The sequence below is a fragment of the Xyrauchen texanus genome, chromosome 7, assembly GCF_025860055.1.
Source record: "Xyrauchen texanus isolate HMW12.3.18 chromosome 7, RBS_HiC_50CHRs, whole genome shotgun sequence".
NCBI lineage: Eukaryota > Metazoa > Chordata > Actinopteri > Cypriniformes > Catostomidae > Xyrauchen > Xyrauchen texanus.
Genome location: NC_068282.1, coordinates 43,844,864 through 43,861,510, shown reverse-complemented (window position 1 = coordinate 43,861,510; position 16,647 = coordinate 43,844,864). Strand labels below are relative to the sequence as shown.

Sequence of the window (16,647 nt, the reverse complement as noted above, 5' to 3'; positions counted from 1 at the left end):
TGGAGTGTCAAAGATGGTAAAGATGGTAGTAAAGTAACCCTCCTCCCCCTAATCTCAGCTTCTGTCCTCACGCAAGATCACCGGAGGGGGAGGAGGACCAGTCTATTAGGACGGTGATAGTACGGAGCACCTGGCGCTCACCATCCTTTTTGCGCACGGAAAGACACCCCGGCACCGGACACGTACGGTTTCCTGGGCGTTTTTATTGATGGCAGAGTTGGTACCAGCTCGCTGATCCTCCTCTCAGGTCTGTAAAACTCGCTTTCTCTCAGACCAAGTGGAGACAGGGGGAATAAATAGAGAAGTTCCGTTTATCTTGGCAAGCGCGTTGAGAATCGCCTGCAGGCGGGTCCTGGTTGCGCAGAGTCGCGGTCAGAGTGTGTCCCCGCAGCGGTTTCTGGCTCCCGGCTTGACTTTTTTAATACTGCCCTGTGGCGCACGGCTCTCAGTTGAGATGGAAATGGAAGTGACCCGAGATCAGATGCTACTGAAGCAGACCGCACCCTGCCAGTCCTGCCCTCTGTCTGTCTCTGCCCTCCACTCCACCCCTCTGGGCAGACTCACTTTATCAGCACCGCTCTCCCCCTGTACCTGTCAAGAAGCGAGACAAATAGGAGGCGCGTAACAGGTCTGAACTCTCGGACCCTGATGTCTGGAGTCCTTTGAACCTTAGCAGAATACGCTCTACTGCCTGTCAACTGTGCGTCAGAACACGTGTGTAGTCCACACACACACACACACACACACACACACACACACACACACACACACACACACACACACACACACACACACACACAATGTTGTGTTTCCATGTTTTATGGGGTCTTTCCATAGACATAATGGTTTTTATACTGTACAAACTATATATTCTATCCAGGGGCGAAAATTTCATCAAAATGTGTTTGGAGCAATAAACATAACAATTCACAGGAGCAATTTTTGAAGGGGACACCAAGGTTTTTGTTGTTGTTGCCCCGTTTGCATTTGAATTATTTTATTTCTTAAATAATTATTTTAAGAATATATCATTATATTATTTACAATACACATATTTTAATGATATTTTAGGGGGTCCTGACCCTCCGACAACCCCCCCAACGATTCTATCCACTAACCCTACCCCTAAACCTCACAGAAAACTTTCTGCATTTTTACATTTTCAAAAAACATAATTTTGTATGACTTATAAGCTGTTTTCCTCATGGGGACCGACAAAATGTCCCCACAAGGTCAAACATTTCGGGTTTTACTATCCTTATGGGGACATTTGGTCACTACAAAGTGATAAATACATGTGCGCACACACACACACATATACAGGGTTTTCTTTTTTTCCCCAATTATAGATAATTAAGATTTCCTGTATATTTTCTGTAAATATTTAAATGTATTTTACAATTGATTATCATTATTAAATTCTTTAATTATCATATAGATTTTTAAAATATATATTTATTTACTACATTACATTTAAGTTTTTTTTTTTTTCACTTTTTCTTTTGAAACACAATTGCCAGTTTTAATTTGTTTTACTATTTTAACATTGAATTACTTTAATGTGTACAATTAAATGTGTAAACGATTGATATAAAATTATTAAAAATGTAATAAATCTTTATTTAATGATTAAAATGTAAGTTTCATTTTTTTACTTTTACTTTTGATAGTCAACTGCCTATATATAATTGTTTTTATTATAATACATATAACTCAAATTTTTAAATAAAAATATATATGTATATAGTTGTGGCCAAAAATATTGGCACCCTTGGTGAGCAAAGAAGGCTGTGAAAAATAAAATCTGCATTGTTTATCCTTTTGATCTTTCATTCAAAAAATTTACAAAAATCAAACCTATAATTGAAGTAAAATAATTAAAAGAGGGGAAAAATCTAATTACTAAATATTTTTCTCCAAAACACATTGAACTAGAAATTCTTATGAGTAAAATATATCTGAAGTATATTCCCATTCATATTTTACATTTTTCAGTGCAACTGGGTGACTAGGAAAATGAAATGGTTCAGCCACAACTTCCTGTTTCAAATGGGTATAATTACGAGGTAACACAAAGGCCAAATTCTCTTAATGAGCTTCACAAAATGGGAAGAGGCTATAAGACAATAGCCAAAGCATTGAAAATACCCATTTCCACCATCAGGGCAATAAATAACATGTTCCGATCGACTGAAGATCTTACGAATCGGCCTGGAAAAGGACGTGTGTCTATATTGTCTCCACGCACAGTGAGGAGGTTGGTTCAAGTGGCCAGAGAATTTCCAAGGATCACAGCTGGAGAATTGCAGAAATTATATAAGTCTTGTGGTCAGAAAGTCAAAAAAAATTAAAAATAATAATATATCAGACATCACCTACATCACCACAAGTGTTTGGGAGGGTTTAAAAAAAACTCTGCTCTCATCCAACAACATACTCAAGCGTCTTCAGTTTGCCAGACACTACTGGAACTTCAAATGCTATCAGGTTCTATGGTCAGATGAAACAAAAAAACAAAAAAGAGCTTTTTGGCAGCAAACACCAGAGATGGGGTTGGCATGCACAGACATGAAGAAGTACCCAATGCCCACAGTTAAATGTGGTGCTGGAGCTTTAATGTTGTGGGGCTGTTTCTCTGCCAGAGGTCTTGGACATCTTGTCTGGATACATGGTATCACAAACTATCAAATACCAACAGATAAAAAATAAAAACCTGGCTGTCTCTGCCAGAAAGCTTACAATGGGCTCTGGTTTGATCTTCCAGCAGGACAATGATCCAAAACAAACATCAAAAGCAACACAAAAACAGTTCACTGACCACAAAATCAAGGTTCTGCCATGACCATCCCAGTCCCCTGACCTGAACCCCATAGAAAATGTGTGGGGTGAACTGAAAAGGTGTGTCCACCAACATGGACCTCTGAATTTGAAGGATCTGGAGAGATTCTGTATGGAGGAATGGTTTCAGATCCCTTGTCAGGTGTTCTCCAGCCTCATTAGGCATTATAAGAGAAGAATCTGAGCTGTTATCTTGGCAAAGGGAGGTTGCAAAATATTGAATAAAAGGGTGCTAATAATTATGGCCAATGCGTTTTGGATTCAAATATGTAATTAATAATGAGATATTTCCATAAACCATAAACCATAAACAATTAATGAACATGCACGTGTGGAACGGTCGTTAAGACACTAATAGCTTACAGACGGTAGGCAATTAAGGTCACAATTATAAAAACTTAGGACACTAAAGAGACTTTTCTAATGACTCTGAGTAACACCAAAAGAAAGATGCCCAGGGTCCCTGCTTATCTGCGTGAACAGCTTGCTGCATGGAGGCATGAGGACTGCAGATGTGGCCAGGGCAATACATTTTAATGTATGTACTGTGAGACGTGCTACAGGGAGACTGGAAGAACAGCTGATCATCCTCACAGACAGGTACAGGATAGCAACACCAGTTACACCAGGAATGCACAATCACAATCAGTGCTCAGACTGTCCGCAATAGGCTGAGAGAGGCTGGAATGAGGTCTTGTAGGCCTGTTGTATGGCAGGTCCTTACATTTACATTTATGTAATTTGGCAGACGCTTTTATCCAAAGCGACATACAGTGCAATTATTACAGGGACAATCCCCCCCGGAACAACCTGGAGTTAAGTGTCTTGCTCAAGGACACAATGGTGGTGGCTGTGGGGTTAGAACCAGCGACCTTTTGATTAACAGCCCTGTGTTTTAGCCACTACGCCACCACCACTCCACCTTACCAGACATCACCGGAAGTAATGTCGTCTATGGGCACAAACCCACCTTCACTGGACCGGACAGGACTGGCAAAAAGTGCTTTTCACTGACGAGTCGCGGTTTTGTCTCACCAGCGGTGATGGTCGGACTCGCATTTATCATCGAAGGAACGTTACAACGAGGCCTGTACTCTGGAGTGGGATCACTTTGGAGGTGGAGGGTCCATCATGGTCTGGAGCGGTGTGTCACAGTATAATCGGACTGAGCTTGTTGTCATTGCAGGCAATCTCAACGCTGTGCGTAATGGGGAAGGAGACATCCTCCCTCATGTGGTACCCTTCCTGCAGGCTCATCCTGACATGACCCTCAAGCATGAGCCATACTGCTTGTTTTGTGCATGATTTCCTGCAAGACAGGAATGTCAGTGTTTTGCCATGGCCAGCAAAGAGTCCGGATCTCAATCTCATAGAGCACATCTGGGACCTGTTGGATCGGAGGGTGAGGGCCATTCCCCCCAGAAATGTCCAGGAACTTGCAAGTGTCTTGGTGGAAGAGTGGGGTAACATCTCACAACAAGAGCTGGCAAATCTGGTGCAGTTCATGAGGAGGAGATGCACTGCAGTACTTGATGCAGCTGGTGGCCACACCAGATATTGACTGTTACTTTAGGTTTTGACCTTTGTTCAGGGACACATTCTTCCATTTCTGTTAGTCACTTGTCTTGCTCAGTTTATGTCTTGGTTGCTGAATATTTTTATGTTCATACAAATATTTACACATCTTAAGTTTTCTGAAAATAAAAGTTTATATTTAATATACAAAAATATTTTTGCAATGCACACATTGATCCTTACTACATTATTTAAAATTATTAAAACATTTTTGTACAATATTTTAGGTAAAATTTTATTTAAATTGTATTTCTTCACTTTAACTTTTGAAAGTAAATTTTTTTTATTTTATTTGTCATTTGTAAACTAATTTGGTAAAAGTTTAAAAAATAATTTAGATTTTTTTTTAATGTGCTTGAATTTAACTTTTGAAAGTGGCAATTACAATTTTTGTTAAAATATTTACTTTCAAAAACTATTTTAAAAGTAAAAAAAAAAATTGGGATATACATTTTGAATATACATATCAAATATTTTTGCAATGTGTACAATGATCATAACTACATTATTTGTATTGTATTATTTTTTATGTAAATTTTTTTTTTTTTTTTATGTACTACGTTTTTGGCTAAATACATTATTACATTTTATTTCTCAAATTTAAATTTTGAAGTCAATTGTCAATTTAAATTGAATTATTTTTATTTGAAAAACTAGGATAATTTCTGACTTATTGGTTTGTTACCTCTGTACAGGATGTTTGATTTAAATTTTTCCATTAAAAAATGTACTCCACACAGACAGGCAGCCCAATACCAGAACAGAACTTAGTCACATCTCCATTAAAAGAGGGGAAAGTTTCACTAACAGACACTGGAGCAACTACACCCGGCAACAACCATCACTGCAAACTATCCCTCCCAAGTCTCCTAATAAACTCTAATGTCATTCAAATAACATTGGAGGATGGATCATCAGTTAAATTCCAGAACAATTACAAAGTGATACTGTGTCTTTTAGTGGTGCAGACATTACTCTAGTCCAGTGTGACCACACCGTTGACAGCTTAAAGAAGACATTGGTATTCCTGAGTAGATTTTAATTAGAGAGTGATTTGGCCAGTCATCAGAAAATAATCTGTACACAGCAAAATCACAACAGTAAAAAGAGATAATTTAAACCCTACTATCAACCATGTACATATTTATGACAGCACGCCCCAGAGTAACCCTGCAAATCTAAAATGTTAAAATCTGGTCTACTATGTAGCCTATTCTGGCTAAGATCTGGCTGACATATACAATGGACAACTACAGTTAAATCATTTTACTTTAAAAGGACAGCAAAATTTCCACAATAAAATACCACCATTCAAATAAATGGTAGCTCTTTCAACAAACAAAAGCACAGTAGTCTCGGTCAATGGTTGTACTGACAACACTGAAGAAATTAGTGGAAAATAAGTGTTGGCTTGTGGTTTGTTCAAAAATACCATAGATTCATGGAACATGACTCAAAAAACTAAAATGAATATACAGTACAGATGTACTTTAGGATATCCCATTAACTGGCTACTAAGTGTCTCAAACAAAACTCTCCAATATTTGTATGATTTGATGTCACAAAGCTCTTTTCCAAATCCAGTGACTACTTTTTCCTCTAAAGCGTTTATTGTAGTGGCCCAGTATCTTGTAAACACATCTTTGCCACCCAGCAGACTGATAAAAACCTTTATTCACCTTTAATTTGGGAAAGTTCTTGACCTTTGGAAAAAGTTATTTTGTGTGCAACATGCAATGGGACACTACAGTTTAGGCAGTGAGAATGCATCACTGCGACATAGAGGAAAAACACAAGGGTTTACAGAAGTGGCGCTGTAATGCAACAGTGTCCGGCAACAAATTGAGAAAAATAGTCATCGGTTGATTTTTCACATTATGCTAATATGCTTGATTAACACCTCTTCCAATAAACTAGAAAACGTCTTATTAAGGAAACCAATCTTTTATTAATTATTATCGAGACACACAAATAAAAAAAAAGTCATACAGAATAAAAACCATTTATAACATTTATAAACAACTAAAATCCAACATTAAAAGAATAAAAATAAGTATGTTTATAAAGCATTCAGAAAATATATGTGTACATGATTTGTAGTAATCTGGCATGAGAGGTGTGATTAGTCACCGGAAGAGCCCCCTAGCTTTCTTCTTCTTCGGCCGAGAGGTGGAACGTTCCTCAGAACCAGCAGCAGCAGTTGATATTAGAGGGACAGTCTGAAAGAATCAATCAGAATTGGTTTTAGTTCCTTGAACGGAATATGCTGGGTTCAATACAAGTTTATCAAGATGATCAACGTTTAAAATGTTTTAATCTGTTTAGATGGGCACGAAAATCAACTTGAAGCACACAGGCCTTTTTGTTGAATCTCTAAAAACAAACATAGTGGCCAAACTCGAACAGCCTGAGGCTCAGCAATGTGGGCTTCATGGTCCATTTAGGATATTAAATGGTCAGTTGAAAGAACCACACATATTCCAAAATACAGGGTTCATGACCAAAAGGCATTAATCAAATATTTATTTCATTGAATTGTGACAGGGTAAGATTTAGGATAAAGGTAGAAACAAAAGTAACATGGAAGAAGGAAGAATTATAGACCAAACCTGTTCACTGTCAGCTTTCGGAGTTCTTCCTGATGGTCCTTTGACATCAATTTGTTCTTGAGAAGCCAATGAAGACCCCACACCTGCATTGCATACCAACCAAAATACCTCACTTGAAGGAATAGTTAATCCATTTACTCACCCTTATGTCATTGCAAATCTTGTGATTGTTTTTCTTCCATGGAATTAAAAAATGAAACATTTTGAAGAAAATCTGGGCCGCACTTTTCTACATAATGAATGTGAATGAAGACTGGTGCTGTCAAGCTACGAAATGACAAATAAGTGCCATAAAAGTATAATAAATGTAGTCCAGGTGACATGTGTGCTAAATGTTATTACTTCAGATGCGAAACAATAGCTTTATTTGTAAAATAAAAGTTGTTATTTGTAAAACTGACTGAAATTTTTGTAATTATTCACTGAAAATCTTACCCTTCTTTGTAGCCCCCAAATATCCTTAACATCCATGTGTATTCAAGTTTTTTTTCTCCCAATTCCCAATGCGCTCTAAGTCCTCATAGTGGCGTAGTGACTAATCTCAGTTGCCAGAGACCGTCAATCCGCTCATCTTATTACGTGGCTTGTTGAGCGAGTAACCACGGAGACATAGCGCTATGGAGGCCCACGCTATCCTCTGCGGCATCCACGCACAACTCACCACATGCCCCACCGAGAGCGAGAACCACACATTATGGCAACCACAAGGAGGTTACCCCGTGTGACTCTACCCTCCCTAGCAACTGGGCCAATTTGGCTGCTGAAGAGACCTGGCTGGAGTCACTCAGCATGCCCTGGATTCAAACTCGTGACTCCAGGGGTGGGAGTCAGTAGCAATACTCGCTGAGCTACCCAGGCCCCAAAGAGAACTATTCAAGGTTTGAAAATATTGTCAAATGGTGATTGGTCACCATACACGCAAGTGCCAATGACACTGATGTCAAACTTGCCCTAACATGTCTGAAGCATCTTATTTGGTGGAAGATTTTCTGTGAATTATGACTTAAATGTAGGACTGTCCCCTTTGAACTTCATTAAGTGACCAGGACTTTTTTCAAAGATTGTCCTTTGGGCTTCATGTATGAATTTGGATTGGAATTAACGTAATTTTCATTTTTGCGTAAATTTTATAACCCATGTTATTTCAATAACCCATTCCTATAAATCGACTGACAGCACTATTAAATACTAAAGCTGAGTGTGTGTGTGTGTGACAATAACCTTTGGGAACATCACTGGTTTGTTGATGATCAGGGAAGTGGTTGTCCTCGGCAGTGGGGCTGCTGCCAGGAGAGTGTTTACGTTTCTGTGCAGTGTTCCCCGAGCTCACGGCCACATACAGGGCCTGTAACTCTGAGTCAAAATCCAAACTGTCCAGCAGCACACCCATCTGTGGAATAGTCTATAGAGACATAAAAGAGAAAGAATGACCAATTCAATAAAAAAAGAGATAACATTTCAATTCATTTTCAATTCTTTGTCTCTGCACACAAATGTCTTGGGCAAAGTTATATTAATTTCTTTAGATATCTAAATCAAGACATTAAATGGAAATAAAAACTTTGTGCACCTTTTAAATTAACTGCAGTTATTATTATTTGTATATATGGATGTGTGAATGTAATGTTCATATGCAGCAGCAACCTCTTCATTCACATTTCCACAGTGGCAAGAAAAAGTATGTGAACCCTTTGGAATTAGCTGGTTTTCTGCATTACATAAAATGTGACCTCGTCATTTCATCAAAGTCAAAAGTATATACAAACACAATGTGCTTAAGCTAACAACACACAAACAATTATAATCTTTCATGTATTTATTGAACACATCCCATTAAACATTCACAGAGCTGTGGAAAAAGTAAGTGAACCCTTGGATTTAATAAAAGCATTAATCTCAACCACGTGTTTCTGGTAGCTGTGGATTAGACCTGCACAACGTTCAGATGGAATGTTGGACCATTCATCTAAACAGAACTGCTTCAGCTCAGCCATATTCTTAGAATGTCTAATGTAAATGGCTCTCTTGAGGTCATTTCACAGCATCTCTATTGGGTTAAAGACTGGGTCACTCCAAAAGGTGGATTTTCTTTATTTGAAGCCATTCTGTAGTGGATTTACTTTGATGTTTTGTCCTGCTGCATCACACAAATTCTACTGAGCATCAGCTGGCGCACAGCCACCCTGACATTATCCTGTAGGATATCATGAAAAAGTTGTGAATTAATTTTTTCCTTGATTATGGGTAAGTGGTCCAGGCCCTGAAGCAGCAAAGCAGCCCCAAATCATAATGCTCCCTCTGCCGTTGGGATGTTTTTATGTTGGTATGAGGTGCGGTACGGTACACGTAGTTTTGCGTGTTCTTCTCAAACATTTCAACCTTAGTTTCACCATTCCACAAAACATTTTACCAGTAGTGTTATGGAGTGTCAAGGTGATCTTTGGCAAACCCAATTCCCAATTAACATTTAAGTCCTCATGGTGGCGTAGTGGTACGCCTCAATCCGGATTGCGGAGGACGAATCAAAGCTGCCTCCGCATCTGCGAACTTCAACCAATGCATCTTATAACATGGGCTTGTTGAGCGTGTCGCCACGGAAACATAGCACGTATGGAGGCTTCATGCCATCCACCATGCGGCCCACCGAGAATGAACCACATTATAGCGACCACGAGGAGGTTACCCAATGTGACTCTAGCCTAATAAAGATGATGATACAATGATCTTCTAAATTAAATTCAGCAAAAATGACAAACTAAGGGAGTATAATTATGATGTATAAATAGTGACATTATTGCACACATTTTACCCTCAAACTTTCATTCCCTCAATGAGAAAAGATGGTAATTCTGATACCCTCATTACCACAACGTGAACATTTTTTAATAATAAAGCCTATAACCCAGTGGTATTTTTTGTACTGCTTTAATTCACTGCAATTTAAATAAAACAATCATTGTAATTCAGTGTTAACTTGAACACAAATCCATTCATTTTTTTAAAATTTTATTATTGTCAAATCCTTGATCAGATTCTGCAAACAGTGGCAACATTAAATATGGAGATTTGACAAAAACATCAAACCTCACTAGTTCTTGTGTCATGATGTTTGGTCACATGATGCGCAAGGACCAATGACTCAATGAGAATTTTGGGGGAAAATGTGCCTATGCAAACCATATATTAATTTAACACTGCAGTGAAAGTTGGCCTGGACATGTTTTGTGAGATTTACCAGAGACTATTTAACCTGAGACAGAGCACTTGTATTAAAATGAATGAGAGAAATTGAAAAGCCCAATATGGCAAATGTAAGGAAATCCCGCTAAACAGGTAAGAGAGCAAAATACCTTTTCGATACAGATATTGCCTGTCAGTTAACTCGAGAATGCGCATGCACATTAGCTGGACCAGCCTGAAAAATAGCATTTTTTTAAGCGTGATCTGAGCAAAAAAATAAAAGAACAATTTATAATATCATTATTGTCAGATTTTACAACTATACATAGAGAATAGCTCCCCAGGAGTGTTGCTAAGATGACCACCAAGTTGAATGACTTGCCTTGAAAGGTACTTTGGATTTACCCAGTCTTGAGCAAATCTTGATATAATGATGGAAGTTCACTCTGACTTTGAAGAACTGACAAAATTAAGAACTCTGTATGCGTAAATAACCAAACAATTCCCTACAGATTCAAAAGAGTGTGACTAAGTTTAACAGGGTAACGGTACTGATGTTAATAAGATGACTGCATTCACACATTCTCTTTCACAACAGAGAGGACAACTTCTCAAAATTAGCTCCCCAAATATTGACCTGGTGAGATTGGTGACCGCTAGCTAAATGAAGGGCCCCTAAATATACGTGTGGACATTTGGGGTTTGCATTGATTTATATTTATTATTTGTTTGTTTAAAGATCATGAAAAATAAATGTAGCTTTGAGTTCCTCTTTGGGGACAGAGAGAGCAATGTGAGCCGAAAAGCCACAGTTCATGAGTGTGCACTTCCTGTTTCCCAAAAATCAGTTCTCCTCTCTCCTGATCCCTCCATATATTCTTCCTCTTGCCATGTCAATCTATCAATTAAGTTTTGCTTCTGAAATTGATTAAATGTAAAGCAAACAGCAATATGATTGGCCGTCACCTGTGTGCTTCAAAGAGGGGGAGTGTCTATTGAGGGCAGGAAAAAGTTGTTCACATGTGTTTGTGCATCTTGTTGATACACCTATTCATAGCTGGTAAACAGCTTTGGCTGGTTTTTAGTGGTTTGTGGAAGAGCTGCCTCATGCTAAACTAAATCAATAGACTCTAATGGAAGATTCCAGAGAAGTTATTCAGTGCTACAATTAGAAGATTCCACTTTGCGAATGAGGAAGCTTGTTCAAGTCTTATTGCTCACAATAATTTGGAACCACCCAACAAATAGTATTCTCTTCCCGTAGTGCAACGCAAGGCCGCAAAAATGGTCATTTGGTAATTTGCCCAAAGACATGCAGGCCCCAAGGACAATTTTTGTACCCATTAAACTGTGAATTCCTAACAAGACAAAAATGTAACCGTCACCTCCTAAACCTGTAACAGTTAATACAGAAGAAAAAGAAAAAGTATGTGAACCATTTGGAATTAGCTGGTTTTCTGCATTAATTGGTCATAAAATGTGATCTCAATTTCATCAGTCAAACTTAATGTCCTTAAGCTAACACACAAACAATGAACTTTATTTAATAATCTTTCATGTCTATATTAAACGCATCCCATTAAACATTCACAGTACTTTGGAAAAAGTAAGTGAACCCTTGGGTTTTATAACAAGTCGATGCTGCTTTGGCAGCAATAACCTCAAACACGTGTTTCCGGTAGCTGCGGATTAGACCTGCACAATGTTCAGATGGAATTTTGGACCATTCGTCCTAACAGTACCGCTTCAGCTCAGCCATATTCTTAGGATGTCTGGTATAAACGGCTCTCTTGAGGTCGTTCCACAACATCTCTATAGGGTTAAAGTCTGGGCTCTGACTGGGCCACTCGAAAAGTTGGATTTTCTTTTTTTTTTGCCATTCTGTAGTGGATTTAGTACAAAGTTTAAGGTCATTGTCCTGCTGCATCGCTCAACTTCTACTGAGCTTCAGCTGGTGCACAGCAACTCTGACAATATACTGTAGGATATATTGATACATTTGGAAATACATTTTTCCCTCGATGATGGCAAGTGATCCAGGCCCTGAAGTAGCAAAGCAGCCCCAAATCATGATGTTCTCTCCACTGTACTTCCCTGTTGGGATGATTGTTTTCATGGTGGCATGCAGTATTCTTTTTACACCATACGTAGTGCTGCGTGTTCTTCCCAAACAATTCTACCACAGTTTCAACAGTGCACAAAACAATTCCCTAGTAGTGTTGTTGAGTGTCAAAGTGGTCTTTGGAAAACTTCAGGTGCACAGCAATGTTTTAGTTGGAAAGCATTGGCTTCCTTCGTGGTGTCCTGCCATGGACATCATGCCTGTTTAATGCTTTCCATATAGTAAACTCATGAACAGATGTGTTAACCAGTTCCAGCTGTCACTCTAGGGTTCTTTTTTACCTCATTGAGCATTCTGCGGTGTGCCCTTCAAGTCATCTTGGCTGGACGGCCACTTCTAGGGAGAGTAGCCACAGTACTAAATCATGTCCATTTATAGAGAATTTGTCTAACTATGGACAGAAGAATATCTAAGCTCTTCGAGATAACTTTTTTTTTGTGAGGCATGGTCCACATCAGCAGATGCTTCTTGTAGATAGCAAAATCAAAATGTTTTAGTGCCTTTTATACGTCAAAGTAGCTTCAACCCACTCTTCCAATCTTGTTTCATTAATTGGATGCCAGCTTTGCCAACTTCTGACTCTAATTTTTATTTTTTTTATTTGACCTTTATTTAACCAGGATAATCTCTCTGAGATTAGAAATCTCTTTCACAGGAGTGTCCTGGCCAAGAATGGACAGCAGTTACAGTCACAAAATTACAAATCAAAAACAAATATAAAATTTCAACACTTAAAACAGTTGCACATCATTGAGTCTTCTTCAATGGACCGAATAATAGTTTTGAAATGTTCCATAGGCACCAGAGTTTGTAATTTCAATTTTGTTTGGAGTTGATTCCATTCAAATGGAGCTGCATACATAAAAGCCCTTTTTCCCAGTTCAGTTCTTACAAGTGGAACAGAAAGGGTAAAACAATTTTCAGACCGGAGGGAATATTTCAAAATACTTTTCTTATGAATGAGGCAATCTAGATATGAAGGCAACAACCCCAGAATAGCCTTATAAATAAATAAGTAATAGTGCATTTTCCTTCTATTAGACAGAGAGGGCCAGGCTACTCTGTTATACAAAATACAACGATGAGTTAAAGGTTTACAATCTGAAATAAATCTCAAAGCGCTATGATAGACGGCATCCAAAGAGGAGAGAAGATGAGAAGAAGCAAATTGATACACCACATCACCGTAATCAAGTACAGGCAAAAAAGTAGCAGAAACTAACCTCTTTCTTACATTAAATGAAAAACAAAACTTGTTTCTAAAATAAAACCCAAGCTTTATTTGTAATTTTTTATTTAGTTGAGTTATGTGAGAGCCAAAAGATAAAGTATCATCAATAATGATGCCAAGATATTTATACTCTTTTACTAACTCAATCACATTACCTTGTAAAGTCTGGATAGGAATAATATTGTCAACCACCTTTTTCGAATTTGAAAATAACATAATTTTGGTTTTGTCAATATTCAGAGCAAGTTTTAGTGTATGAAGCCGTGACTGAATGACATCAAAAGCCACTTGAAGCTTAAGCAAGGCTTGCCGTTTAGAAGGAGCACCACAATACATAACAGTGTCATCTGCATAAAAATGGAAGTTAGTATCTTGAATATCATAATCCAGACTGTTTATGTAGATAGTAAATAAAAGAGGCCCCAACACAGATCCTTGAGGGACACCTTTTGCAATCTCCAGTAGTCGCAAATTTTTACCTTCAGCCTTAACACATTGAGTTCTATCACTTAGATCATTTTTAAACCAGAAAATAACATGATTTGATAAACCAAAACTCTCTAGTCTATGCAGCAACATTTCATGATCAACTGTGTCGAAAGCCTTTGATAAATCAATAAAAAGGGAAGCGCAATAATCTCCTTTATCCATTGTTCCCACAATGTCATTTAAAACTTTTAAAGTGGCTGTTGTGGTACTATGTTTTTTAGGAAACCCTGATTGATTATCAGATAGAACTTTGTTTACATTCAAATAATGGGTCAACTGGTCACTAATAAAACTTTCTAAAATGTTTGATAGGACACAAAGCTTTGAAATTGACCGATAATTATCTAGTATGGTGGGATCTCCCCCTTTTAATAATGGAACAACAAAAGCTGATTTCCAAATATCCGGAATAACACCAGTATCTAGTGAAAGATTAAAAATATAAGTTAAAGGCGTCGAAATAATATCAGCTGCTAATTTCAGATAGATAGATTCCACACAATCAGGGCCTGGTGATTTATTTATATCGAGCAATTTAAGTGCCTTATGAACATCAGAACTCTTGATATGTACAAAAGTGAACTCCTCCTTTTTAAAACTAGTCTCTGCACTAACAAAATCATAGTTTGAGCGCAAAGGATTTGGCGACTCCAATAAGGACCCAGAAGCAATAAAATGCTTGTTGAAACAATTAAGCATCTGCCCCTTATCAGATATGCTAGTAGAATCTATATTTATACATGAAGGAAGATCAGACGATTTTTTGTTCCCTACTAAATACTTTATATTCTGCCAAAGATTCTTAGGATTCTTTAAATTTGTTGTAGTTTTTGCAATAAAATAATCAGCTTTAGCTTTCCTAATGGCAACTCTACATTTATTTTGAAGCTGTCTAAAACAAATCCAATCAGAATCTGTGTCAGATTGCCTACCTTTTGCCCAAGCAGCATCCCTCTCACGTATAAGAACAGACAATCCTGAGGAAAACCAAGGGTTATCCCTCCCTTTCACTCTAAGTTTCTTAAACGGTGCATGCCTATTAAGAACCGATATAAAAGCATCATAAAAATATTGCCAGGCAAACTGAACATCAGGGATAAGGAAAATCTTATCCTAATCATAGAGAGCAAGGTCTTGGAGAAAACATTGCTCATTAAAATATTTCATACACCTTTTTACAATAATAGGTGATTTCTGCTTAGGTAATTTTGTATTTCTAACTGTGGCAATGACACAATGATCACTAACATCATTTGTATATACAGAAGCCAATGAATATTTGAGTGGAACATTTGTAAGAATAAGATCAATTAATGTTGACTTTTTATAGTCCTTCAAATTTGGTGTCTCAACTAGCTGAGAAAGGTTAAGAGCATCACAAATTAATTTAAGCCCATCAGAGGCTGATTGCAACCAATTCACATTAAAATCACCCAGGAGAACAAGCTCCTTATAATTCAGTGAGGTCACTGTTTTTAATTAGTTTTTGCTGACTCATTGGCCTAGGGGTTCACATACTTTTTCCAATCCACACTGTGAATGTATAAGTGATGTATTCAATATGTTCAAGAACAATACAATAATTTGTGTGTTATTAGTTAAAACAGATTGTGCTTGTTCATTATTGTAACTTAGATGAAGATCAAACCAGATTTTAAAACAAATTCCTACATTAATGAAGGTAATTCCAAAGGGTTCACATACTTTTTCTTCCCAATGAATGATACCACACAGAAAGAAACTGTGTTTTCCTTTATTGCCTGATTCTGAGACAAATACACAAACACAAGTCATGCACACACAATCTATAAGGAAACAAATAAAAGAAAGTTAAGTCTTAAGCGAGCGTCATGGATTAAACCCAAAGAAGAGCTTCGTATTACAGTCCTCCATAAATCTGTCCTCACTCGCATTCAGACAAACCCCCTTACTCAAAATATCTATTACCTCTTTTTCACTTTACTCTCTCTCTCTCTCTCTCTCTCTCTCTCCCCTACTTTTCCCAGATTTAATAGTTATCTTATTGCTCTCTATTTTCCAATTTTCTTCAGCCCTTCCCACATTCTGATCAGGGGTACACATACCCAGGGGGGAAATTGGAAAGATTTTGATTTGGTTTGTTAAACCTACTGAAATATAACTGAAACTTAAATCTGAAGAGTGTAATTTCTGCAACACTAGCGCCACCGAACAGAATTGCAAAAATAAACACTGTTTAAACTGCTTTCCGAATATGCTCTTGTCTGTTGTTGTTCAAACCACCAGATAGTCCCACCCTCAACTCACACCATTGGTTGAGAAACTCTGATGGGGTGGGTTTAAGTGGGTCACTCTGAACAGACATTTTTAAAACACCACACAGATAGTTTACAGTTTTCGTGAAAATTAACCTATAAATGGCTTACTTATAGCTGTCACCGCATTTTAAGCTGGGATAGAAGAAAGTATTTTAACACTGAAAAAGTTACATACATAAGTTTTAAAATAAAAATAAAAAATCTAAAATAATATTGTAGAACACAAAAGGATATGTGTGACAGGGCGGAGGGCGGGGCCGGGTCGTGTTTATACACACCCGGTCCCTTATCTGGCTAATTAAGCCT

At 37.7% G+C, this 16,647-nt stretch overlaps 1 protein-coding gene across 3 annotated transcripts in view; it reads right to left on the bottom strand.

Moving 5' to 3' along the window:
* Positions 1 to 515: 515 nt before the first annotated feature.
* The window catches only part of LOC127646264 (non-homologous end-joining factor 1-like), a 38,972-nt gene continuing 22,840 nt past the window's right edge, over positions 516 to 16,647 (bottom strand). For 2 of the 3 annotated variants that reach the window (XM_052129768.1, XM_052129766.1), the window contains exons 6-9: positions 8,244 to 8,424; positions 7,023 to 7,105; positions 6,544 to 6,632; positions 516 to 591 (exon numbers count right to left, since the gene is read on the bottom strand). In XM_052129768.1, coding sequence (XP_051985728.1) covers positions 561 to 591; positions 6,544 to 6,632; positions 7,023 to 7,105; positions 8,244 to 8,424 — 384 coding nt within the window. In that variant the 3' untranslated portion in view covers positions 516 to 560. Of the gene's footprint in view, positions 592 to 6,361; positions 6,633 to 7,022; positions 7,106 to 8,243; positions 8,425 to 16,647 lie in introns of those variants that run through there. The other variant, XM_052129767.1, reaches the window with a different exon arrangement.